General features: G+C 46.2%; 4 protein-coding genes across 4 annotated transcripts; all 4 read left to right on the forward strand.

Moving 5' to 3' along the window:
- The first annotated feature begins 10,918 nt into the window (after window positions 1-10,918).
- On the forward strand, window positions 10,919-11,471 carry LOC136529796 (uncharacterized protein At5g01610-like). The gene has a single exon (XM_066522860.1). The coding sequence runs from the start codon at window positions 10,999-11,001 to the stop codon at window positions 11,428-11,430; it is 432 nt and encodes a 143-aa protein (XP_066378957.1). The 5' UTR covers window positions 10,919-10,998; the 3' UTR covers window positions 11,431-11,471.
- Window positions 11,472-13,649: 2,178 nt separating this feature from the next.
- LOC136525964 (uncharacterized) lies at window positions 13,650-15,181 on the forward strand. Its single transcript, XM_066518773.1, has 2 exons — window positions 13,650-13,813; window positions 14,950-15,181. The coding sequence occupies exons 1-2, from the start codon at window positions 13,650-13,652 to the stop codon at window positions 15,179-15,181; spliced, it is 396 nt and encodes a 131-aa protein (XP_066374870.1).
- A 1,340-nt stretch (window positions 15,182-16,521) lies between these two features.
- Window positions 16,522-17,142, forward strand: LOC136525965 (actin-binding protein wsp1-like). The gene has a single exon (XM_066518774.1). The coding sequence runs from the start codon at window positions 16,522-16,524 to the stop codon at window positions 17,140-17,142; it is 621 nt and encodes a 206-aa protein (XP_066374871.1).
- Window positions 17,143-24,720: 7,578 nt separating this feature from the next.
- On the forward strand, window positions 24,721-25,225 carry LOC136525218 (uncharacterized protein At5g01610-like). Its single transcript, XM_066518207.1, has one exon. The coding sequence runs from the start codon at window positions 24,794-24,796 to the stop codon at window positions 25,223-25,225; it is 432 nt and encodes a 143-aa protein (XP_066374304.1). The 5' UTR covers window positions 24,721-24,793.
- The last annotated feature ends 1,129 nt before the right edge of the window (window positions 25,226-26,354 follow it).

Here is a 26,354-nt window from a genome sequence, read left to right on the forward strand (position 1 = left end):
CTTTTCTTTTGTTCTCTGTTTGTTTGCTCAAGGCATTTGCTCATCAAAGGATTAATTAGCAAGCTTAATAGTTGTTTGGTGATTTTTAATTATCATAACATAAGGCAAAAGAGGAATCCAACTCACAAGTGGTATTAATATGCATGCAAGGTTCATTTATTTAGGGAACTTATTCACATGTTTATGCCAAGAGTTATGCCATGCTTATGTGTTGACTTAGGTTGGAGTTAGACCTAATGCATCTCTTAGGTTGGGTTTCTATACATGACACTCATCAACATTGCATGGGGTTACAACAAAAAATTTGTAGTTGTGATTTTTGGTGTGTGGATTTTTGGTTTGTTATAGTGAGTTTGCTAGACAACGCGGTATTTGTAACCCGATCGATGTTGGGCTTGACAAATGGGGATTGGAGAGACGAATGACGTTAGAGGAGGAGAGGGCAAGTAAGGAGGCAAGGGAGGAGACAAGAGTATAGATGCAGGTCTTGAACGAGCATGTTGTTGCATTATGTGCCAGTGAGTGCTTGAAAGCCTTTTTTTGTTGCCTGATTTTAAATGTAATATAATCGTGTTGCTAACTGATTGCATTTTATACATGAAGGGATTGGATGCAGCGAGGAACATGCTGCAGAGGTGGCTCGTGCAAGGTATGAGAAAAAGAAGTTAGATGAGCACAGAAAGCAAGCTGGTCGCACCGTTGAATCACCGATTGAGTTGTCTGATGTGGGTGACGAGGATGAGGACAACACTGCTAGACTCAACGAGCTCATCGCTCTAGTAGAGGCAAGCTTGCAGGCGGACGAGGCTGAGGATGACACTAGCAGACTGAGCGAGCTCCTCGCTCTAGCAGAGGTGGGCTTGCAGGCGGAGGAGGATGACGATGCATTCTTCACTCAGGCCGCAGAGGCCACAAATGAAGCAGAGGCCGCTTGCGACAGGCGACACAGAGGTTAGAGCAATGCAGGTGAGCCTAGCCACATGAACGAGGAGGAAGAGAACGCATTCTTGTCTTAGGCCGCAGATGAAGAGGAGGCTGCTTACTATAGTCGAAAGGCAGATCAGGGCAATGTAGGTGAGCCTAGCCACGACAACAGGGTTGTGGTTGAGGATTGGTACTCGAACGATGAGTTGCTTACTCAGTATGTTTCTGACTGAGGGTTTTTATTACACCATCTATTAGTTTCATGCTTTATTAATGATCAATTTAACTATGTACTAGAAATTCCATTGTGTTGTCTTATATTCCATTTGAACTATTAATGTATTGTACCCATGTATCATGTACTCGGATTACCCATGGTCGATCTTAAGTGATCCCATCTGTTTGTATCATGCATTGAGAATTTCTAAAACAAACATAATCGAGTGAAATTATCTCGAATACAGTGCCATAGCCCATTGGTTCTGCCGCGCCATAGCCCAGGTTCTGTCGTGCCATAGTCCACGGCGCGGCAGTGACATGGACAGAAACTGACCAGCCTCAATTGAGCTGTTGTCGGTGCTGTAAACAACTACAAGTACTACTGCGACTGTGTGCAAGTGGAAATGAATATGAAGCTAATAAATGGACGACAAGTCGACACATAACATTTTCATTGGTTCATGAGTCTGCAAGTTTTGGACGACAATATTCGTTCGACATAAGTTCGACGTAACAAACTAAGTCCCAGGAATGTAAGGATCCCTCGAACGCCTCTTGGAAACCTCGTCGTCCAGTGGAAGAAGGGGGTCATCGTGCTCCACCTCAAGAAGGGGGTACATCTGGTGTGGCGTGGGAGGGGCCATCCTATTACAATTTGATAAACAAAGGGTTAGAGTATTCAAATTAATAATATTCAAATTAACATTATGTAGCATTACAAAATTTGATCTACTTGTTATGCAATACGAACACAATATGAAAGCACCTGCTACCCTCGTCTTCTATGCCCGCTAGCCTTGTGACCAGATTCTTTGCAAACGGAGCAAAGATTCCTGCCATGGATCTCGTTGAAGTCTCCCCCACCGTACATGTCTTCGCCGTACCCTCTCATAGCGTCCATGTCTCCCTTGAGTCACTTCTTCTTCCTCCTACCCTTCCCTACCTTCATTAGAACTGGATGGGGCACGTAGTCATAACCATTATAAGGTGGCCACTATGTCGGGTCAAGGCATGGCTCGAAGCTCATCTCCCAAATACTAACGGTGTTCGAACGGAGATACAAGAGTGACATATATGGTAGATCCTCATAGTTGTACCCACGAACCCTGCAGGCCGTGATCATATGAGAGCAAGGGGCATGCATGATATGAGGGACGTTGCAACTGCACTCTACCTTTTCAAGATCAACTCGGTAGTTTCGTCCACCATAACATTCACCGCCCAAACTTGTGCCACCCTTGCCTCGTACACTAAAGATATGGCGGCGGGGTCCATATGGCTCGACGGTGTGCTGCTTGGCCAATTCCTTGGCCTCCTTCAAATGTTCAGCTCTGGCCTTTCCAAAACACCCCTGCTCAACTATATTCCTCTGTGCAAGTTCCCACCTCTTCACAAAATATTCGTTGCACTTATGAAAGGAGAACTCAACAATTCTAGACACAGACAATGATCAAACTCTGATGAATACACGGTTGAAGGACTCCGAGGAGTTAGTGGTCATGATGCCATACCTGAAACCCCCCTCGTCATATGCTAACGCCCACTGAGCCTTCTGTTCCATCTACGCCTTTAACCAGGCCTTTCCCACTTTATTTACCATCTTGTCTAGTTCTCTCTTTGTCTCCTTGAACTGGTGCTCTGTACGTACACAACATAGAGCCTTTACCTTGTCACATACCTCCTGCTTCCGCTGACACCACTAGATATTAGCGACAAAGTGTCTCATGCACCATCTATGCACTAGAGGCAGGAACCCATCTATAGCATTAAGAAGCCCTGGTGATGGTCCGAGATCAAACATATAGTGCGAGATGGGCCAAGCACTTGTACACATAGAAGCCGCATGAACCATGACCACGATTCATTGTTCTCTCCCTCTGCCAAAGCAAAAGCCATAGGTACTATCTGGTCCTTAGGATCAACAGCAGCAACCATCATCAAGGTGCATCTGTACTTTCCTATCAGGAAAGTGCCATCAATAAGTATGACTGGCCGACAAAACTGGAATGCATGTTCCGTTTGCGCGAACGATCAGAACACACGATAGAGGACATGCCTCAACGGGTCCCAAAAACACATCCCTCCAGTGTCAACAAACCATTTCAAGCCAGGGCTGTAGTAATGCATTGCACATAAGATGCGAGGCACCATATTGTACGCTTCCTCCCAACTACCCCATTGAATCGCTAGGGCAATTTGCTTAGCACGCCAAGCCTTTCCGTACTTCACATCGTACTTAACGAATCCAGATATGGACTGTTGTAAAGAAGACACCGAAATGTCATTATTGTCATCAACGAGCCCCAATATACGACACACAAGGTAACGTGCAGTGAGCTGCTGATGATTTTCCTTCCCCCTATTTGATAGGCAAGTGTGGGGTTTGACAACTTTACTTATCCTCCACTTGCCATCACTCTATCTCTTTCGTGCATTTAACCTCCACATACAACCATTTTTGCATATCACGTGGTACCTCAACTCCTAGTCTGAATGAGTGACGGTGTACGGCCTATGGTGGTACACAACATAGTCTTGAAGGAAGAGCTTCATCTCTAACATTGTATTGAATATCATTCCCTTCCTAAGGGTTTCTTTCTCATGGTGATACAATGATTTCCTACACATCTAGAGACCGGTGTCACAAACTGCCATATCCGTCATGATGACATCCCTATAGTTCGGAACACACCTGAAAGGTATGTTCATCAACCTTAGTTGCTCAAGCTCAGTCGCTGTGTAAGGTGGTGGTGGAATATACTGCTGCGCTTCACTAATTCTGGCCCATGAATCATAGGGGGTATCATCTGCTGTCAAATTTGTGACTAGTCTACCCTGAGCCTAGATACCATGCAAAACCTCAGTTGGTACTGGTAATGGCATAGTATGAACCGGTACAGGCATGGCATCAACCGGTGTTGGCATAGCATCTGTACCTCCTTGGTCATCATCAAAATCATCTAAATCACTGGTAACTACATCACCGATCCTGTCCTCCTCCTGCTCCTCCTCTTCCCGTTCGAACTTATTCACATCGAAGTCATTGCTTATACAGCCTACTGCAGTTGAATGAAACTGCTCCTGCGTCAACTGACCATCCAAATCCATGGTATCCTGAGTTGCTTCCCCTTCGATCCCTAATTCTTGTTCATTGCCTCCAAAACCATCAATGGATGGGCCGTCCTGAACACCCTGCATCCTGTACCTATTCTCCACCACCACCTCAGCTATAGGCACATTGGAACCTTGAAGCACCTTAGTGTAGCGGGACCAGTGAGCAGAGTCGCGCAAGGGCATGAGGACATAGCGTGCCCTAGTCTTCCTAGTATCAAACCTCTCCTTCAGTGTGAAATCACCGCCAAACTTTGCATTCAAACAGACACAAAGGTTATTGAAGCTAGGAGGTTCATCAAACCATTCCAATTCTTCTTACATATACTCAAACATACCATCTTCTCTCCTAACACTTCCTCCGTATAAAACTCTAACACAACAATCCATATGCAAAAGCATTTCAAGAAACTTAAAAAAAGTTGTCGAAATCATCGTACGTAATGTCCAAAGTAATATTAATACCTATTCTAACTATAACTATACTAACTAATCTAATATGAACATCTATACAAGGCTAACTACAACAACTAATTAGACTAAATCCAATGTATAACTAGACTCACTAACTATACTAACTAAACTACCTAACTTTACTATCTATACTAACTTACTATATTACCTATACTAACTAAACTAACCAACTTTACTAACTATACTAACTATACTTTACTAATTATACTAACTTTATTTATTTTACTAACTTACTATACTAACAATGTCGATTCAATCAACAAATACACTAGCGGAGTACCTCGCGGCAGCGGCGCTCGTCCTCGCGGCGGTGGCGCGCTAGACCGGGCCGGGAGGCGCGGGCGCTGGCCTCGGCGGGCAGCCGCCGTGCGTGGCCGGAGGGGGTGGCGCGCCGGCGTGAGGGTGCGGCGGCCACACCGGGCGGCTGGCGGCCGTGGCGTGCTGGCGTTCGTGGCGCGGCGGCCGGCGTGCTCGGCGGCGGGCTAGAGCGGGCGGGCGCGACGGCCATGCGAGCTTGCTGCTCGGGCAGGCGGGACTGGCCGCGGGGCTTTTATTCGGTTCTGCCGCGCCACGGATCAGGGCGCGGCACTGCCGCGCGAAGATCGGTGGCGCGGCAGGCCCTGCCACGTCACCGGTCAGCCTTTCCGGTCGTCGCCACGTCAGCCACCCGCCGCGCCACCATGCATGGCGCGGCATATGCTTTTCGTCGCGCCATGGCAATAGGCACGGCCAAAAGTGTTAGTTTAAAAAAAAAATAGGGTTAGATTTAAAATTAGTTTACAAAAAGTGTTAAAATTTAAAAAAATCCAATCAAGGCCTTATGCTATTTTGATAGTTCAAAAAATATTTCAAACAATCAGGAAAAATCAAGAAAATTCAGAAGAAGTAAATAAATAATATAACAAAGTCAATACAGATCAATGTTAGCGTCACATAAATGTGAAACATGTCACGAATAAGTCTCTCCATAAAAAAATATATAGAAAAGTCATATCTAAAATCAAATCTTTGCACGCCTACATAGAAGCCTGAAATGTCCAACACTCACTACCAAAAGTGACCACACTTATCTTCTCTCAAATCATGCATTGCCTCCACCAAACTCTCTGCAATTAACAGAAAAAGAAAATGAAAATGAACACTTGTGTTGTCTGAGGCCCTAGAGTAGTTATCATCGTGTTTACAGCTAGCTGTCAGTTCAGGCTAAGAATATTTTTTTGTACCAAGTGCAGAAAGATAACCACACCAAAACCGTTTCCTAATACCAGTAACACCGCAATGGCAACCGAAATAATCCTATCCATGGCTCATCCGACCAAATCCACTAACAAATCTTCAAAATTTCTCAGAGATATGCCAAGACCTATCTAAAACAGCACAACTATAACTTGAGAACAGAGAACCCCCTTAAAATATAGGTCACAATTTAACATATATTGCAAGCAAAATTTCACAGAATCAGAACTGTATTTTCTAATTTGAAGTGATTTAATAAGCATTTCCCATGCAAATAGAGAAAAAGAAGCAGAGATTCAGTGGCTGGTGTCTGAAGGTGCCAATAGAGAAGCGACAGACTGCTATATGAAGCGGTGAATCAGAGGGATGCGCAGCAAGCCAGCAACAGAGAGTATTGATGGCACGCAGCATTGGCAAGTGCAAGCTGTTGTTCAGTAAAAGTTATTGCTCAATAGTTCCAGGTTACTACAGAGGACTCAGGAATATCCTGTACTTGCTCTGTACCACACGTCCACACAGCAGCCAAGCAGGCTTACTGTTTATTTATTCAAAACTGTGTTTGAAGTGCCAAACCTATGAATTAATCTGATAACTTGCTTGATTTATTTTAGTATACTTGGAAACAATTATTTCTTGCTTGCCAAACGATTGAGTGCATGGATACATGTAGTCTACCATATTGTTCTCTGAACCTTATGACCTCCTTTATGTGATTTGAATGGTTCTGAACCTTAGATCTCCTTTGTGTGTAAACTGAATGGTAGGTACACGGGACAAAGGGGCAGGCAAGCTCTAGCGATCAATCAAATTGCCTGTCGAGTTATACATTTAGCTAATTGCATTAAGGCCTCAATGCTATTATGTAATAACAACCAACAATCTCTAAACAAGGAGCTCAAGAACTTTAAACCAAAATTTTAGGTTTGTTTCAGATTCTACTAATTACTAATTTGATTGCATATATTTTTCCTACTTCCATAGAGTAACAAGGGTGAAATTAACATAATGTGCCTTTGCTTCCATTATAAATTATTTAGGGATCCTATCTGCTGAAAGTTCTGATAATAAAAATTAACATAATGTGCCTTTGCTGAAAGCTTGATATGACTTGTATCCACTTTTAAGTGCTCTCACTACTGGAAACTAAGATTTCCCTTTCGGTTTGACTTGCACCGACAGAAAAATTATGACTTTTTCTGTCAGGTTCTAGACACCGACAGAAAAATAAGAAAACCTACAGAGTAAATCTATTTCTCTGTCATTTTTATACCACCGACAGAAAATATCTAATTTCCATGTGTGTCTTAGTCTCACCGATAGAAAAATTCAGTTCAACGAGGTCTGGGGACCCAATCGTGCAGCCAACTTGGGCCTGGGCTACACTAACCTCTCAGCCGGCCCAAAAATGTGCGCGTTGTTCCGCAGACGCATAAAACCAGCGCCCATAGTGAAGCTCTTGTATGGATGCCAAATATTTAGAGAATATATGTATAGATTCTGTATATAATGTTGATGGTTTGTGCCAATTATCATATATTTAATATTTCTAACTGATGGTCTCATTGATGCACCTGTGACCTACTGTATGATTGATTTAAATTAAAACTGAAATTGTTTTATATATCATATTTTTCTTGTTGGTTCATGTGTTGTTCTAACGATGGCCGCCAATTTCCTTGTCGGGTTGCTACGACAGTTCTGGAAATCTAAATCTGATATGTCTGAATTATCCTGTCGACATCCTCAAAATTTTCTATCGACGCCGTACCGACAAGAAAATGGCTCTAGCGGCAGAAAATTTGAACAACCGACAGCCAAATTCTATTTCTCTGTCGCCTTTGTTCTGTCGGTGTTTTCCTGTCAGTAAACCGACAGAAAAATTCATTTCCTAATTTCCCTGTCGGTATCTCGTATTTCCTTGTAGGGAAATTTTATTTTCCAGAAGTGTCTATAAAACAAGATACTATAATGGTCTACTTGACATATTGAATCAACACATGTTTAGCTTCTGAACAATCTGTAAACGAGACTATTTTGGTGTACATATGTGCCAGGATAATTTGCAAGCTATATGATACTACTCCACAAACATAAAATGAACGTTGTTAGCTACATATTTTCCGCTGCTAGGAGCAAAACATGTTTAACAGGAAATGAGCACGGCTTTTCTATGAGCATCTCGAGTTCCCAAAATTTTTTTTCCCAAAATCATGGAATTTTCCAACTCGCCAAAAAGTATTGGGTGGAATGAATAAGAACATCTCCAACAATTTCCAATAGTTTACTCCTAAAATTCAGGATGGGCATAACTAACCGAAACCGAGAAACTGAACCGAAACAACCGAAACCAAACTGAAAAAATCGGTTCCTTATTCGGTTCCAAATTTTGAGGAACCAAAATAACCGGGAAAATTTCAGTTCCTACTCTCGTATAACCGAATTAACCGAAAGAATTCATGAATTGTACTTCACTTACTTGTATTTTGTAAGACTATGTTTGATTTTTGTGTAATGTCTCATACTGAATTGCTATGTATTTCTGTTACTATATTACTATGGTTCCCTTATCAATTATTATTATCTAAATTAGAGGCAGTGTTGCCTAAATTTGCTTTAAAACCTGCATATTTTTTTGTTGTATTAACCTTTGCTGAAAAACTTCGGTTAGAACCAGAACCGAACCGAAATAACCGAGAACCAAAATGCTTGGTTCCTAAAACTTTTTGGAACCGATCGGTTCCCATTTTCTAGGAACCGAATTTCATCAATAACCGAGGGAACCAAACTGAAACTGAACCGAGAATTGAATGCTCACCCTAACCTAAAATATAGAAGACAATTTTACATTTGGAATCCTATACTATATCTAAATTATCCTAACCACTTGTATATATTTTTTCTCCCTTGTACATTGCATCAGAATGCCTTTTTCTACTCTTTATTCTTTTCCCGCCCTTCCACCTTTAGAATAGCCTCAGTATACGGGTGTGGGAGCAACCTTGAGTCCGCGCATCTTTACGTTTAAGGGCTGGTTTTTTCCCAAGTGCCAAACGATTGGGAGGTGAGTTGTTGGAGTTGTTGGAGATGATTTTTTTTTCATTTTTTTTCCAAAAATCATGGATTGGGAAGGATTATTGGGCACTCTTGAAGATGTTCTTAGAGCCATTTTATACCAAACGAGGTAAAATGAGAAACAACTCCACCCATAGAGCCCCTCAAATCCTGCCCTCACAGCGTTTTGGGCTGAGATGAGCCAAAAATAGTTGCTTCAACTGGCTCCAACCCACGCCTTTGAGTCCTATTGAGTGTTGATGTCATACTTCCCCCACCGTGCTTGAGGAAGGGCATGGACACAGCTCCCTGTTGGGCCAAGGCGCACGGCGGCCACCGGGTCGTGAATGGGGCACGACAGTCTAGGAGCGGCGGGGCGCGCAGCCACCACAAAGGGCACGAGGGTCATCGGGGTGGGCACGTGAGCCGCCGAAGTAGGGCACACGGGCCACTTGGAGGGACGAGCGAGGTTGTAGAAGCCAGGAGAAACTAGACGTGGGAGGTTTCGAGAGTAAGAAGGAAAAGGAGAAATAAGTCAGGATTGAAGAGGAGTAAGAATATTCTAGACATTTTAGCATTTTAACTACTATAAGGTGTTATTTTCTCAAACAGTTCGCTAAAACAGCCCTAGCTCCACTGGGGAGCTGTTCGTGGAGCTGGACTAATAAAGTGAAGCCGTGCCAAACGGTACCACATTTAGGCCTCGTTTGACACGGCTTCTCCATCGGCTTCAGGAGCCGTTTAGAGCCGTTTTCTGTCAAACAGAGTAAAATAAAATGGCTCCACTAGTGAAGCCCCTAAAAACCTACTCTCACACAGGGTTGAGGAGGGATGGAGCCAAAAATAGTGACTTCACTCGGCTTCACCTCGTACACGTGGACGCCGGCTAGGACCGAGCCCATTCTACCCCTGCCCAGAAAGAAGCGCGCTGAGAGAAGAAAAGGTCGTGCGAACCGCCCGAGCGCGCGGCTGCCTGGGCGAGCGAGCTACTGGGAAGCGTGGCCGGGACCAGAGGGCCACTGGGCGAGCGAGCCGCCGGGGCACAGCCGGGCCATGCGGCCGCCAGGGCACGGCTGAGGCGCGCAGACCGCCGGGGCATGGCTGGGGCATGGGGCGCGCAGGCCGCCGGGGCACGGCTGAGGGGAGGGGTGCGCTGGCCGTTGGGGCACCACCGGGTGAATGAGTTGCCGGGGCACGACCGGGCCGCGTGGGCTATCGGGGCCCGGTCGGGGCAAGCGAGCCGCTAGGGGCGTGGCCGCCGACGCGCGAGGTCGTCCATGCCCCGCGACCGTAGGGGAACGGGGTCGTAGGAGTAGTCGCATACTCGCATTTGTCAAAGGAATGGACACGTCCCGTCGATCCTCGCATTCAGTCTCTGGGAGACAGGGGAAGAAGATAGGGATTGGATTGGAAAAAGAAGGGCATTCCACGACAAGAAGTTGTTTTGCCAAACGGGGTACCCAAACGGCTGTAGCTCCACCAGAAGAACCGTTTATGGAGCCGAAGCCAAAAAAAAAAAATAGCTTCACCGGTGAAGTGGAGCCGTGCCAAACAGGACCTTAGTGTTTTGGACCCTGTTTTCAGTATCTTGGCTACTCGTATAGAGTTTAAACTAATTTACATAATGTACCAATTCATTGGTAGAAAAATGGTCAAGCTAATTTGTAGCTCAGCGTGCTGGACGGGATGGAAAGCACGCCAAAATCGTCCTTGTCAAGTTCAACGCCCCTTTGCCAAACGAAGTCAAACAAGACTGCACGATTCGTTTGCCAACGAAGTCAAACAAGACTGCACGATTCGTTGCACTGCTTCTCTCTAGTCTGTACAAGCTGCCTGCCAGCCTATATATAAGTGCTGTTGCTCCATCCCTAATCACACAAACACTTCATCACTCTCAAGAGCAGCTAGCTACATACAGTTTACGGCTACATATATAGACTATAGTCTCTTTCTTGGCGCTACTCACAGCTCAATTTGTAAATCATGGCGTCCCAGGATATCAAGAGCCACCGTGCCGGTGCTGAGGTCATCATCGGAGACGCTGCATGCAGGAAGAAGTCTGTTGAGCTGCTGGAGGAGCTCGGCCTCCCCAAGGGCCTGCTTCCAATGGAGGACATCCAGGAGTTCGGGTACAACCGCGAGACAGGGTTCATGTGGCTGGTTCAGGGGAAGAAGAAGGTCGAGCACACGTTCAAGAAGATTAAGCAGACGGTGTCCTATGCCTCCGAGGTGACAGCGTTCGCTGAGAAGGGCAAGCTAAGGAAGATCACCGGTGTGAAGACCAAGGAGCTGATGCTCTGGCTCAGCGTCGTCGAGGTCTATGTTCCCGAGACCTCGCCGGACAAGGTCACCTTCAAGACCGGCACCGGCCTGTCTGACACCTTCGATGCCCCTGCCTTTGCGCTTGGAGAGTAATCTAGTGAGTTAAAAGCACTACGTTGCTAGTGCCGCATGACCGTGTGTATTTATCTCTTGTTTTGTAACCAAACATTTATGATGTATCATTTGTGTGAGTTTGTACTGTACCGTGGAGTATTTCTTAATTTTTTGATTTCGTATACAATTCAGTGAATTCTCGTGTTCCCATCGTATATAGAATCTCCGTGTTGGACGAGTATACGACCTGGTTGAATCGGACGGACCATATAATAAGTTAATAACCCCTCGCACCCACGGAACCCCTGACCAAACGCTCGCCCATCGAACAGCATGGCCGCGCCACCGTCACCACGCAAACCACGTTGGCCGCCGGAACTGATGGACGTGGAAGAGATCCTCCTCCGCCTCCCGCCGGACAAACTCGCGTGCCTGCGCCTCATCGAGTCCATGCCGCCCTCGTATGTACAAGAATTATCATTTTTTGAGAGTAAATTATTGCAATATAACATAAAGTTGTGCAAAAAATTCTTTTTTGTTATGGATCATTCTATTCGTAAAATTGGTTAGATCTATCAAGAAACCTGTTCGCCTAGGAGGACCTGTTATGAAGGATGAGCTGGGAGACTAAATTGACACCACCTACATGAACATTGCTAATGTCTATGATCTGTCAATTTTGGTATAATAACAATATAAGAATTTAGGATGATATATTATGCTAAGTAAACGGAGATGCTTTTCTGAATTTTTTTTTTTTTTGAGATGGGAGATGTTTTTCTGAATTATGAGTCAGTCTTCTTCCAATAAAAAAGTGTGGTTGGCTGGTTGTTAAATGATAGGAGATGCATATAACAAGTCAGTATACATTTGCCTGCTTTGTTTTCTAAAGCAATTTGTTGCTCTGTGTGTTTGGTTTTACTTGTTCTTCGAGTGCAGATTATTGGTTTGACAACCCAATGTATTCATATTTACAAAATTTGTGTATTTCTGCAGCATTAAGAGCAGCCGCCATCGATGAGGGGCCAAGTATGGGTGCTTCTAATAATACATGAAAAATGGATGGTACTCCTATACGCTGGCCTTTAGGGTTTCTGTGTCCTGTTGAAGAGCGTATTGTTTCTCTTAAACTTGTTATCAGATTCATTGTTGGGAACAGGTTTAGACGAACCTGCCTGTCTATATAAGTGTACGTCAGTACTGTTGTTTTGAAAGAATTTCTGAAAAAAATGTATACTTTGTTTGTTCTAATATCTTATCTAGTTCTCGGAAAAATTTTATTCTAAAGAAAGTGTGTCTAATAATAAATTAAAATCTGAAATTTTATATGCCCGGTTGTTACATAAAATTAGTTTTATTTGGTCCAACATCTTGTACATATTACATGAAATTGCTTGAAGGTAACCAAGCCTCAGTAGCACCATGCAATAGTTTTGTAATGCTGGATCCTAGAACGAGTACTCAAATGATGCATGGAGAAGTTTAAAAAATTTACTTATGTTAGCAAACAAATTCGTGCTTTGCAATAAGACAAGGGAAGAGGGGGAGGAGTAGAGGATGGCTAAAATAAATGTCTAGAAAAAATAGCAAAATTTACTTTTGACGCCAAGTTCACTGGAGATATTTAAATACAACCTTTATAATCAGCGAAATTTAAAAACATTATGATGAACAGGTGGGCGACACTGATTAGGAATTTTTAGTGATTTGGGCCCCTGTACCTTTCACCAGTTAAACCCGCAGAAGGCGACATGATGACAAAAATGCGGCAGCCCAAAGATTAATATGGACCTACTTGGTTCAATTTAAATAAGAGAAATTTTACCATGGTTAAAAATATTAATAACCAGTTATTGGGAGACATGGAACGGTGTAAAAATATGAGGAACCAACATGCCTACTCGCATAGAGTTTAAACTAATTTACAAGCACCAATTCATTGGAGCTAGATTTTTTCAGGTGCGTAGAGAAACGGTCAAGTTTGCCAGACCTGATGGAAAGCACACCAAAATGGTCCTCGTCAAGTTCAACGCCCTTTGCCAACCAAGTCAAACAAGACTGCACGTCCGTCGTCTTGGACTGCTTCTCTGTAGTTTGTACAAGCTTGCCTGTGTCTGCCTATATATGTGCTGCTGTTGCTCCATCTCCAATCACAGAAACACTTCATCACTCTCAAGAGCAGCCAGCTACATACAGTATACGACTACGTATAGTCTCTTCTAGGCGCTACACACAGCTGACAGCTCCATTTGTAAATCATGGCGTCCCAGGATATCGAGAGCCACCGTGCCGGTGCAGAGGTCAACGCAGGAGACGCGGCATGCAGGAAGAAGTCTGTTGAGCTGCTGGAGGAGCTCAGCCTCCCCAAGGGCCTGCTTCCAATGGAGGACATCCAAGAGTTCGGGTACAACCGAGAGACAGGGTTTGGCTAGTGCAGATGAAGAAGAAGGTCGAGCGCATACTACTACAAAAACGATTTGTGGCAACGTCTCTTTTTCTTCGTAGGGGTGGCTCTATATTGAGCCGCCCCTACAAATGGTTGTCAAATGAGCCGCCCTTACAAATAGATTTGTAGGAGCGTCCGGTGTTATCAGTCGCCCCTACAAATGACCCGATTTATAGGGGCGGCTCTATACCCAGCCGATCCTACAAATTAGATTTATAGGGGCGGCTCAATATTGAACAACTCCTACAAATAGACACCGAGTATTAAAAATTAAGCACTAAAATTGAAATTTTGTAAATAACCTCGGATTGAGAAACAACCAAAATGAAAGTTGTAGATCTCAAAAAGTTATGAAATTTTGTAGTTGACAACTTTTTGATTTAAAATCATCTTGTCAAGAAAAACTATGTTTGAATTTCTAAAATTTTAAAATTTTAATTTTTTAAACGACCTCGGATGGACAAACAGTAAAAATGAAAGTTGTAGATCTTAAAAAGTTATGAAACTTTGTAGTTGATAACTTTCTCATTTGAAATAATCTTGTCATGAAAAACTACGTTCGAATTTCTTAAATTTGAAATTCAAATTTTATAAGTGACCTCGGATGGAGAAACTACCAAAATGAAAGTTGTAGATCTTAAAAAGTTATAAAACTTTGTAGGTGACAACTTTTTCATTTGAATTAGTTTATGGCCTCAAACAATCAATTTATGCTCAGTTTTGTATAATATGTGGGGAACTAAAATGAATCGTAGACACAAGTCATCGTGAGGTACAGAGGAGTTTGCGCTCGAGTGAGAGATTGTGGGTTCGAATCCCAGCGGACGCAAAGTATGTAAAAATCGTGAAAAAATGCTGCAACCATAGAGTTGTTGTGTGGCTCCCGGTGGGGACCTTCTCGGATTAAAAAAAATTGCTATTTTTTGCCCCTTTTTTCTAGGGGCGGCTCAATATACAGCCGTCCCCGACCGTCTCTACAAATCGATTTGTAGGAATGGTGTGGGAACCGTCTCTATAAATATATGATTTGTAGAAGCGTTTGGTAGGGGCGGCTGAGCAAATCGCCCCTACAAAGCTGGTAGAGCCGCCCCTACAAATACTATTTGACTTAGTGACACGTTCAAGAAGATCAAACAAACGGTGTCCTATGCCTCTGAGGTCACGGCGATCGCTGAGAAGGGCAAGCTGAGAAAGATCACCGGCGTGAAGACCAAAGAGCTGATGCCCTGGCTCAGCGTCGTCGAGGTTTATATTCCGGAGGCCATGCCGGAGAAGGTCACCTTCAAGACCAGCACCGGCCTCTCTGACACCTTCGATGGTGCTGCCTTTGCGCTCGGAGAGTAATCTAGTTCAAGTTAAAAGTTGTACGTTGCTAGTGCTGCATGGCCGTGTGTATTTATCTCTTGTTTTGTAACTAATGTATGATATATCGTGTGTGAGTCTGTACCATAGAGTATTTCGATTTTTTTTTAAAATAATGGGAAATAGTTCCGGCTTCAGCCTTCTTCAAAAAGAAGCATCAGTCCACATAAAACGAGAGAACATCTGATTTGCTTTCTTATACAATTCAGTGAATTGTGTTAGGCTAGCTCGTATTCCCATCATATATAGAATCTCCATGTTGGATAGGACCGATGGACCATAATAGCCCCTCTCTTGTTTTGGAAACATGTCAACGAATCTCTATATAAGATTAGAGTACAAAATTCCTTGGGTCCATCATCCATCACTTTCACTCCTATCTTAGGTCCTACTCGGTTCTTGGACCTAATTCCACCCTTTGACTCACAGCATGAGGCTGAGGCTCGAGTCCCTGCGGAGGTAGATCTTGTCATCCTCTAACACTGTAAGTTATGGATGGCAAATGTAGACCCATGGTAGGAGTCTCACTACCGGAGAGAACTACTTTGCCGAGTGTATTCCATCGGGCACTCGGCAAAGACAGTCTTTGCCGAGAGCCAGACCCAGCGGCACTCGGCAAAGAAATGCCGTTGGCAAATCTGCCTTTGCCGAGTGCCGATTGGCCGTCGGCAAAAATCTGCCTTTGCCGAGTGCTGGACGCTCGGCAAAGATTGGTCGCCGGCAAAAAAAATTTGCCGAGTGCTGGGCGCTCGGCAAATTCCGGCCGTCGGCAAAGGTGGCCGGCGTGACGGTGGCCACCTGCCGTCAGCCTTTGCCGAGCGCACCGCCGTTTGGCGCTAGGCAAAGAATTTTTTTTATTTTTTTTAATTCTTTGCCGAGTGCCAAGGGTGGCACTCGGCAATTTTTTTTTGTTTTTTTGGTCCCATTTTTTTGTGGGGCCTTGCTACAGTAATTATATCTCCATTTCAAAATTTGGAACAATTTTGAGTTTTTTACTATATTTCCTTAATTATTTTTGTTTCGTTGAATTTTTTCGAATATTCCAAATTTGAACTGCAGGTACATGCAATAATGGAATTTGGTCATTCAAAAAATGGTATTCATGATGTTTAGCGTATGTTGAGGCCGTATCCAGGAACTCATATGAAATTACGAGCATCTTGTTGTCGTAACATGACGAGGTACTTGCGGGGAAAGTGTATTTAAATTATATAAAATCCAAACGAAGTCCGAAAATCACGAAACTTGTCGAGGTGTCTTGTTATCACATGCGGAGGCCGTGGTAAAAAATTGAGAAAGTTTCGAGCAAGTTGTGACGTCGGATGCCTAAAACCCAGACATCTCCACATGTGAACCAGAGCAAGTTTCGAGCAAGTCCCGACGCCCGCCGCCGCTCCGCCGCGCATCCCCGGCCCGCCAGCGCCGTACGCCCGCCCACGCAGCCCCCGCCCGCCGCCGGCAGCGCCGCCCGCCTGCGCAGCTTGCACACGCGCGCGCCGCCGCCACCCCCGATCCGCCGCGCATCCCCGGCCCGCCAGCGCCGCCTGCCCGCCCGCTCGCCCACGCCGCCCCCACCCGCCTGCCCGCGCAAGCGTTGCCCGGTAGCGCCGCCCGCACGCGAAGCTCTCACACGCGCGCGTCGCCGCCACCCCCACTCCTCCGCGCCGGCGCGCCCACGCCGGCGAGCCCCCGCCACTGCGCGCCCCCGCCCCTGCATCCCCTGCCCCCCGAGCACCCCTAGCCCGGCCACGCCGCCCGGCTGCGTGGCTCCCAGGCGCGCGCCGCCGCCGTCAGCGCTGCCCGCCGCCGTCAGCGCTGCCCGCCGCCGTCAGCGCGGCCCGCCACCGCCGTCCTCGTGTGCTGCCACCGCCGCCGCGCGCAACCGTCCTCCCCTGCACGCGCCGGCCCCGCGCGCCCCCGTGCTCCCCTGGTCTTGCCGCTGACTTGGAAGAAGGATGAGGAAGCAGCAGTAAGAAGAAGAAGGGAGGAGAAGAAGGAAGAAGAAGGAAGAAAAAAGAGGAGAAAGAAAGAGAAGGAAAAGGAAGAAGAAGGAGAAGGAAAAAAGAGAAGAAAAAGGAAGGAGGAGGAGGAGAGGAAAGAGGAGGAGAAGGGGAGAGGGGGAGGAAGCCGACGTGGAGGGGAGGAGGAGGTGCCTCGGCCGTCTTCTCCGTGTGCCCGTCCCGCTGACGCCCCTACCGTCACCGAACCGCCTACGAGCGTGGGCAAGGTATATCCACCCTTTCTCCGCTTGTCGGCCTTCATGTCGTTGTGATGTCGGCCTTCGTGCCGCTGTGCTTATCGGCCTTCGTGCCGTTTGTGATTGTCGGCCTTCGTGCCGTTGTTTTTTGTAGGTTTTGGAAACCTCCCCGTGCAGGGGAGGTGCTGCCGAAATTTTAAACTTATAGTGTCGTGTTTCTTCTTTTGCAGAGCAGGACCTGTCGAAGGTGACCCGGAGGTCCCCGATCGTCTTCGTCGGCGTCACGGGTCTGCCTGCACCGCGTCGCCTCGCCACTGCGTCGACTCGCCACTGCCCCGCTAGCCTGACTTCACCGACACCCTAGGTATAAATCACCTCTTTTTCCGCTTGTCTGTCGTCGTAGATCGGTGTAGCCCAGTTAGGCGTCTCCCGTCTGAAAGAGATATCTTTGGAGGTATGCAGATCTTTGCATATCTGCGACCGTATCTGTTTTGAATTGTCCACGTTTTTTGGACAGCCCGCGGATGCGTAGATGGGTTAGTTTCCATGGTCCGCTCTGGCCCGAGACGGTGTTTTGGCATCACCCTCTGTTGTTCTCCGGATACACACTCTCCCTTGCAGGACGTGTATCGGGAGAACAGCGGGGAGGTGCTGCCGAAATTCTATCTGGGATAGGAGCGGAGCATGGAAACTAACCTCATCTACGCATCCGCGGGTGGGATTAGGACCTATCCTCACCTATTAGAGAGTAGGGACACCGCGTAGATGCAATTGATTGTCACCTGTGGAGATGTTATATATGCTAGAGGATGGAGGACCGTCAGTGGATGTACACGGGCCGGACAAGTCAGGGTGATGCTAGCATTGAATGGATGAACAAGACCGATCGTTTCTTGAAGCGTGCATTTGGCAAGGCCGCTAGATACCCGAAAATGGCTTTGTGTCCCTGCAGCAAGTGTGGTAACAGGAGAATGCAAAACCAGGAAGTCATGGGTATACATCTGCACAAGAATGGGTTTACGCCGAACTACACCCGGTGGGTCCACCATGGTGAAGCCGATCGTATGAGAGAGGAGGTGGTGAGACCACGCGTCGAGGCTTTCGATGCTGATGCCGGGGTAGCAAACATGGTAGATGACGTTCACCAAGCACAGTTTGCTGAAGGACGTGAGGAGGCGGAGATGTAGGCAGCCGTAGATGCGTTCAAGTACATGATGGACTCGGCGGTGAAACCCCTTCACGCTCATTCTGAGGTCTCTCAACTGGATGCCATTAGTCGCTTGATGGGGTTGAAGTCCAATTTGAACATGAGTCGAGAAGGCTTCGATAAGGTGTTGGCCGTGGTTGGCACCCTGCTTCCAAAGGACCACATGTTGCCAAAGACCATGTACGAGGCACATAAGCTCCTTAAAGCACTAAAGATGACGTATGAGCAGATACATGCTTGTCCAAACGGTTGTGTCCTATTTCGGGAAGAACACAAGGAGGCAAAGTACTGTCCGAAGTGTAAAGCCTCTAGGTTCCTGGAGGTAGAGTCTGGTGATGGTGGTGGCCAGAAGAGGTAGCTTAAGATACCCGCCCGAGTCTTACGGCACCTTCCCTTCGTGCCGAGGCTTCAAAGGCTATTCATGACCGAGGAAACCGCGAAATAGATGACGTGGCACAAGAATGGCAAACGGTACAATCCTGACAAGATGGTACATCCATCTGATGGTGAAGCATGGACCAGCTTTAATGACAAACATCGTCTAAAATCCGATGAGGCTCGTAATGTACGTGTCGCGCTGGCAACAGATGGGTTCAATCCTTATGGCATGATGGCCGCCCCTTACACATGTTGGCCCATGTTTGTTATCCCCCTCAATCTCCCCCCTGGCGTCGCCTTTCAACGACATAACGTGATCTTGACGTTGATAATTCCTGGACACCCGGGGAAGAATATGGGTGTGTTCATGGAGCCTGTGATTGATGAATTGATCAAAGCTTGGAATGAAGGGGTATGGACATACGACCGAGCTACAAAGCAAAGCTTCAAAATGTACGTCTGGTACCAATACTCCATGCATGACTTCCTGGCATATGGGTTATTCAGCGCCTAGTGTGTTCAGGGGAAGTTCCCATGCCCAATATGCCAGGAAGCTGTGAGGTTCATTTGGTTGAAGGAGGGTGGCAAGTATTCGTCGTTCGATCAACATCGTCAATTCCTAGATTCCAACCATCCATTCCAACAAGACACCAAGAACTTTAGGAAAGGTGTCGCAGTCACGGACCCTAGACCGCACTTGAAGACTGGTGCCGAGGTTCATGCTCAGATAGATGCTCTCGTGCCCAATGAAGAACGTGGTTTTGTGGGATATGGTGAGCAACACATGTGGACTCATAAGTCCGGCTTGACGAGGCTCCCCTATTTCGATGACCTCCTACTGCCCCATAACATTGATGTAATGCACACTGAAAAGAATATTACCGAGGCACTTTGGGCAACACTCATGGACACTGACAAGTCTAAGGACAACCCTAAGCTAGAGTGGACCTGGCAACGTTGTGCGATAGACCACAGCAAGAGATGCGGCCTCCTGCAAACGACAAGAATTGGAAAAGGCCTAAGGCCGATTTCATCTTGAAACCCAAACAAAGGAGGGAAGTACTACGATGGATCAAGGCGTTAATGTTCCCTGATGGGTATGCAGCGAACCTGAGCAGGGGAGTGAACTTAGGCAGGAGCAGCGGTAGCGGTAGCGGCAGCAGGAGGGGCCGGCCTCCTCTAGTCAGGCCGCGTGACGTGCCGGAGGAGGAGCGCCGTACCCCGGACTCCTTGGACGAGGAGGAGCTGGTTCGGCAGACGGATGACGAGGGAGACAAGGCACAGCAGGGCGGCGAGGCTGGAGGCACAGCTGGTTCGGACTCCTCTGCTGTGGCCAGGATCTACTTGCGAGGTCCCTCGAAACTCCCTGGGCCTCCGCTTCTTCCCCTACGCCCAGTGATCCGCCCCCAGGGGGATAGGTAAGTAACTTTAGATTTTATCACAGCTACTTCATATAACCTGTTGAAAATTGTCAGAAAAACTAATAATGTTTGTTAATGACTTGTGCAGGCACTGGCTGGTTGTGTCGCCTGGTGACTCACGCAACCCCAACCACATCCTGGGTCTTGTGTGCAGGCACTTTTACCCCGGCATTGTCACGCACAAGGGGAACACTGAGCCGGCCAAATCGTGGGACCACTACAAAGATGCCCCCGGCGCATGTGGAGATAAGCAGGAGCGGGTGAGGAGAGAGTTCTGGGTAAGTCTCGCTCGCACAACTTTGATCAATACATCGCATTCATTTGACTTTTTTTGACATAATGAATTGATACATTGTGTCTGTCTGTAGACTTTTTTCAGATGTGAAGAGGGACAAGAGGATAGGGCGGAGAAGGTGATGGTGAAAAGTGCCAGGAAATGAATCACCGACATGCACTACGAGGAGCGCCTCACTTGCATCGTCAAGTACTACGCCACGCACCTTGGTGAGAAGATCACCAAGACATAGGCAAGACAGAGGACGCTGACCCGAGAACAGTACCTTGAGGTAAATGAAGAAGAATAATACTGATTCGTTTTGAGATTAAGTAGCTTTAATTTGGTCTTCTTACATCTCAAATTCTTTATGACATGTAGATGATTCCATGGTGGTGCGAGTCGTATCGGGACTGCTGGGTGATGATCGTGGACAGGTGGTTCATGGAGGGTTATATCTAGGACCACGAGGCAGGGCGGGAGCGGCGTATGGCAGCGACAGGCCCCACACACCATCAAGGCAGCCACAACCTCGGCGCGTACAAGCAAGCATGGGTACGTGAATTTTTAGTATTCTGACGCTCCATTCTGCATGTTTCTTCTAATCATCTTGTTGTCTTTCTCACAGTCGGCGTCACATAGTGGCTAGTCCATCTCCAATTTCATGGCATATGGTCTGGCCCGCAAGGGTAAGGCGACGTCCGCTGTCACCTTCACCCCGGATGACCCACCTGAGTCCTACAGCAACCCGAGCGTCCACACCCACATCAGTTCGTACGTGTCGGAGGCAAGGTCGGTCCATGGGCCAGGCTAAGATCCGAGCACCAACGACATCGATGGGACGATGGTCATGAGGCTCGGACAAGGCAAGATGCATGGGCGGTACTGGATTGGCGATGGCACCCTCGAGCCCAGCGAGATTCCCTCCCTCTCCTAGATCCGAGCACAGACCCCGAGCGGAGGCCCGGCCATACGCCAACGGCCGTCCCCTTCACAGCAGCGGGTCGACGCACTCCAGGTTAGTCCCATTTAACTCTTCGTACATTGATCTTTAAATAACTTAGTTACCTTTGCATTACTGAAACATTCGATTGAAATGTTGCAGGCCGAGAACGAGAGGACGGCTCAGGAGCTGCGGGACCTGGCGGCGAGGACCGAGCAGGTCGAGCGGGAAAGACAGGCCAAGCGGGCCGAGCGGGAAAGGCAGGCCAAGCAGCTAGCGGAGATTACGACGTTCCTGCAGAACTTTAGGCAAATGCACGGTGTAGCTGTGCTGCAGTTCGCTCCACCGCTGTCGCCAGTTATAGCTAGTCCTGTGAGTATGAAACCAAATTGCTTCGACTAGTGCTTTCATTAGATGACCACTCTAACAGATGCAATCTCTTGTCCTTTATGCAGCCTCCATCGGCGGGTTCGAATAACCCATCTCAGGCGCAAGCAGGCGACGACACTTTTCCTTCACCAGGCACTCAGTTTCCTCCCCACCTATAGTTTGTATCTCTTTTTCACCGCTTGATGGACATGTGATGCACTATGATCGACTATCGACTTGTTTCGATGGATATTGGACCTATTATGCTTGTGATGTCGTGTATGTGAGATATTGTGTGATCGACATGTGATATATATGTGGTATTGCCTTTGTGATGAGATGGATGTGATATATATGTGCTATATTGTGTTTGTGATGTCACAGATGTTATATATATCTCTTATATGCTGTGTTTGTGAATATAGAATCAAAAAAAATTAGCCTCTTTGCCGAGTGCCAGGGCCAGGGCACTCGGCAAAGATTTTTTTTTTAAAAAATCTTTGCCGAGTGCCGCCCTGACAGGGCACCCGGCAAAGAAATTACGAAAAAAATTAAAAAATCTTTGCCGAGTGCCGACCTGGCAGGGCACTCGGCAAAGAAATTATAAAAAAAATCTTTGCCGAGTGCCTCCCCGGCAGGGCGCTCGGCAAAGAAATTTTGAAAAAAAATTAAAAAAATCTTTGCCGAGCACCTCTGACATGGCACTCGGCAAAGCATGTGCTAACGGAACCGACGCCGTGACGGTCACTTTTCTTTGCCGAGTGCCGAGATTGCACTCGGCAAAGACTTTGCCGAGTGCCCGATAAAAGGCACTCGACAAAGAATTCTTTGCCGACGAATTTTTTACCGGAGGCTCTTTGCCGAGTGCTGCACTCGGCAAAGATTTTGCCAAGGGCAAAGTAGCCTTTGCCGAGTGCATTAGGCACTCGGCAAAGCGCCTGAATCCAGTAGTGTCTAAGACATAGGACCTAGTGGAGGTAGACATATATCCTTGTCCAACATGATGTCAGTAATAGTTTGAAGTTGTAAAACCCCTACGCCACACCATTCACATGGTGTCTTGGTCAGCAAACCCCAACCCCATGTTGTTCGCTTTGCACCTTTGCAAACCTCTTATAACAGGTGCACACACAATAGCCACACATTTAGGACGAGTCAATCTCTACAATGTGCCGAATGAGATTGTTTCTTTATTGCACCTAACATTTATTGTGGTTCTTAAAATTTGTTTGATTTAATTGAAATCATGTTAGGCCAAGCCCAATAAAGGTAGCTAACTAAGGTAACCTACAAAAAACCCAATACTTTGTTGCTACGTACCAACATACTAGCTAGTATTGCCGTAAAAAAACATATTTGCTAGTATTTTTTTGACAACACATATTTGCTAGTATTATTAAATACTAGTAAGTATTAATTTTAGTATTTTCCGCATTGAGAATGGAAGTGTTAACTTTTGTGTTTTTCCTTTGACAAAGGTGCTCCTATGTCGATGCAGTAGCATTATATTGTTCTTTGATGTTTCATGAGTTGATTTTTTATTTTTTATACTACAAAGGGAAGAGGGGATGGAGCTAGAGGACTACTAAATTAAATGTCTAAAAAATAATAAAATATCTTTATGCCGCCAGGTTACCCGGTGATATTTAAATACAGTCATTATAATAGGCAAAATTTAAATACAGACCTCATCTGGCATAGCGCTACCACCGGTTCCTAGAGCTGTTTAGAGCCATTTCATACCAAACGAGGAAATATGAAACAGCTCCACCCATTGGGTCCCTTGAATCCTGCCCTCACAACATTTTGGGCTGAGATGAGCAAAAAATAGTGGCTTCATCTGGCTCCAACCCACGCCTATGGGCCTCACTGGGCGTTGATGTCGTACTTCCCCCACCGTTCATGAGGAAGGGTATGGGCATAGCTCCCTGTTGGGCAAGGCGCACGGCGGCCACTGGGGCGTGAATGGGGCACGACCGTCTAGGAGCACCGGGGGGCGCAGCTGCCGCAAAGGGCACGCGGGTCGTCAGGGAGGGTACAAGAGCCGCTGAAGTAGGGCACACAAGCCACTAGGAGGGGGGACGAGCGAGGTTGTAGACGCTGGGAGAAACTAGACGAGGGCGGTATGGAGAGAAAGAAGAAAAAGGAGAAAAAAGTAAGGAAAAGATTAAGAATTGAAGAGGAGTAAGGGTATTCTAGACATTTTAGTATGTTTAACTACTATAAGAACCTATTTTCTCAAACAGTCCACTAAAATAGCCCCAGCTCCACTGGGGGAGTTGTTCGTGGAGCAGGGGAAAAAAAAGCTTCACTGGTGAAGTGAAGCCATGTCAAATAGTACCACATTTATAGTGAACCGGTGGGCAACGCTGATTTGGAATTTACTGTAGTGGTTTGGACTCCGTTTTCAGTATCTTTCACCAGTTAAACCGGTGGCTCCTCGAATAGAGTTTAAACTAATTTACATAATGTACCAATTCATTGGAGCTAGATACATTGAGAAACGGTCCCAAGTTAATTTGTAGCTCAGCACGCCGGACGGGATGGAAAGCACGCCAAAATGGTCGTTGTCAAGCTCAACGCCCCTTTGCCAACGAAAGTCAAACAAGACTGCACGATTCGTTGCACTGCTTCTCTGTAGTCTGTACAAGCTGCCTGCCAGCCTATATATATGTGCTGTTGCTCCATCCCTAATCACACAAACACTTCATCGCTCTCAAGAGCAGCTAGCTACATACAGTTTACGGCTACATATATAGACTATAGTCTCTTTCTTGGCGCTACTCACAGCTCAATTTGTAAATCATGGCGTCCCAGGATATCAAGAGCCACCGTGCCGGTGCTGAGGTCATCATCGGAGACGCTGCATGCAGGAAGAAGTCTGTTGAGCTGCTGGAGGAGCTCGGCCTCCCCAAGGGCCTGCTTCCAATGGAGGACATCCAGGAGTTCGGGTACAACCGCGAGACAGGGTTCATGTGTCTGGTTCAGGGGAAGAAGAAGGTCGAGCACACGTTCAAGAAGATCAAGCAGACGGTGTCCTATGCCTCCGAGGTGACAGCGTTCGCTGAGAAGGGCAAGCTAAGGAAGATCACCGGTGTGAAGACCAAGGAGCTGATGCTCTGGCTCATCGTCGTCGAGGTCTATGTTCCCGAGGCCTCGCCGGACAAGGTCACCTTCAAGACCGGCACCGGCCTGTCTGACACCTTCGATGCCCCTGCCTTTGCGCTTGGAGAGTAATCTAAGTTCAAGTTAAAAGTTGTACGTTGCTGGTGCTGCATGGTCGTGTGCATTTATCTCTTGTTTTGTAACCTAACATGTATGATGTATCGGGTGTGTGAGGCTGTACCGTGAAGTATTTCTATTTTTTTTAAATAATAGAAAATAGTTCCGGCTTCAGCCTTCTTCGAAACGAATCAGTCCACATAAAAACAAGAGAATATCGAATTTGATTTCTTACACCATTCAGTGAATTCTGTTAGGCTAGCTCATATTCCCATCATATATAGAATCTCCATGTTGGATACGAAAGACGGACCATAATAACCCCTCTCTTGCTCTGAAAATAATATTAGAGGACAAAATTTCTTGGGTCCATCATCCATCACTTTCACTCCTATCTTAGGTCCTACTCGGTTCTTGGACCTCACTCCACCCTTTGACTCACAGCATGAGGCTGAGGCTGAGGCTCGAGGCCCTGTGGAGGTAGGTCTTGTCATCCTCTTAACACTTGTTGCTCGCTTTGCACCTTGCTAAACCTCTTATAACAGCTGCACACACAGTAGACACACATTTAAGACGAGTCAATCTCTAGATAATGTGCCAAATGAGATTATTTCTTTATTGCACCTAATTAACATTTATTGTGGTTCTTAAAATTTGTTTGATTTAATTGAAACCATGTTAGGCCAAGCACGATAAAGGTAGCTAACAAAGGTAACCTATAAAAAGCCCAATATTTTGTTGCTACATACCAACATACTTGCTAATATTGCCGTAAAAAACATATTTGCTAGTATTATTAAATACTAGTAAGTTTTAATTTTAGTATTTTCCGCGTTGAGAATGGAACTGTTAATTTTTTTTTGAAAAGCGCCACCATGGCCGCGGCCTTCTGGAGGCCAATGGAATTGTTAATTTTTGTGTTTTTCCTTTGACAACTTAGCTCCTACGTCGATGTAGTAGCATTATATATATTGTTCTTTGAAGCTTCATGAGTTGATTTTTTTATACTACAAAGGGAATAGTGGAAGGAGTCAGAGGGCAACTAAATTAAATGTCTAAAAACATAACAAAATATACTTACGCCGCCAAGTTAACCGGTGATATTTAAATACAATCATTATAATAGGCAAAATTTAAATACAGA

This window comes from Miscanthus floridulus, chromosome 19, assembly GCF_019320115.1.
Source record: "Miscanthus floridulus cultivar M001 chromosome 19, ASM1932011v1, whole genome shotgun sequence".
NCBI lineage: Eukaryota > Viridiplantae > Streptophyta > Magnoliopsida > Poales > Poaceae > Miscanthus > Miscanthus floridulus.

Coding starts and splice junctions, on each gene's coding strand:
- LOC136529796 (XM_066522860.1), top strand. CDS start 10,999: ATGGCGTCCCAGGATATCAAGAGCCACCGTGCCGGTGCTGAGGTCATC.
- LOC136525964 (XM_066518773.1), top strand. CDS start 13,650: ATGGCGTCCCAGGATATCGAGAGCCACCGTGCCGGTGCAGAGGTCAAC. Junction 13,814..14,949: donor GGGTACAACCGAGAGACAGG/GTTTGGCTAGTG, acceptor TATTTGACTTAG/TGACACGTTCAAGAAGATCA.
- LOC136525965 (XM_066518774.1), top strand. CDS start 16,522: ATGCCTAAAACCCAGACATCTCCACATGTGAACCAGAGCAAGTTTCGA.
- LOC136525218 (XM_066518207.1), top strand. CDS start 24,794: ATGGCGTCCCAGGATATCAAGAGCCACCGTGCCGGTGCTGAGGTCATC.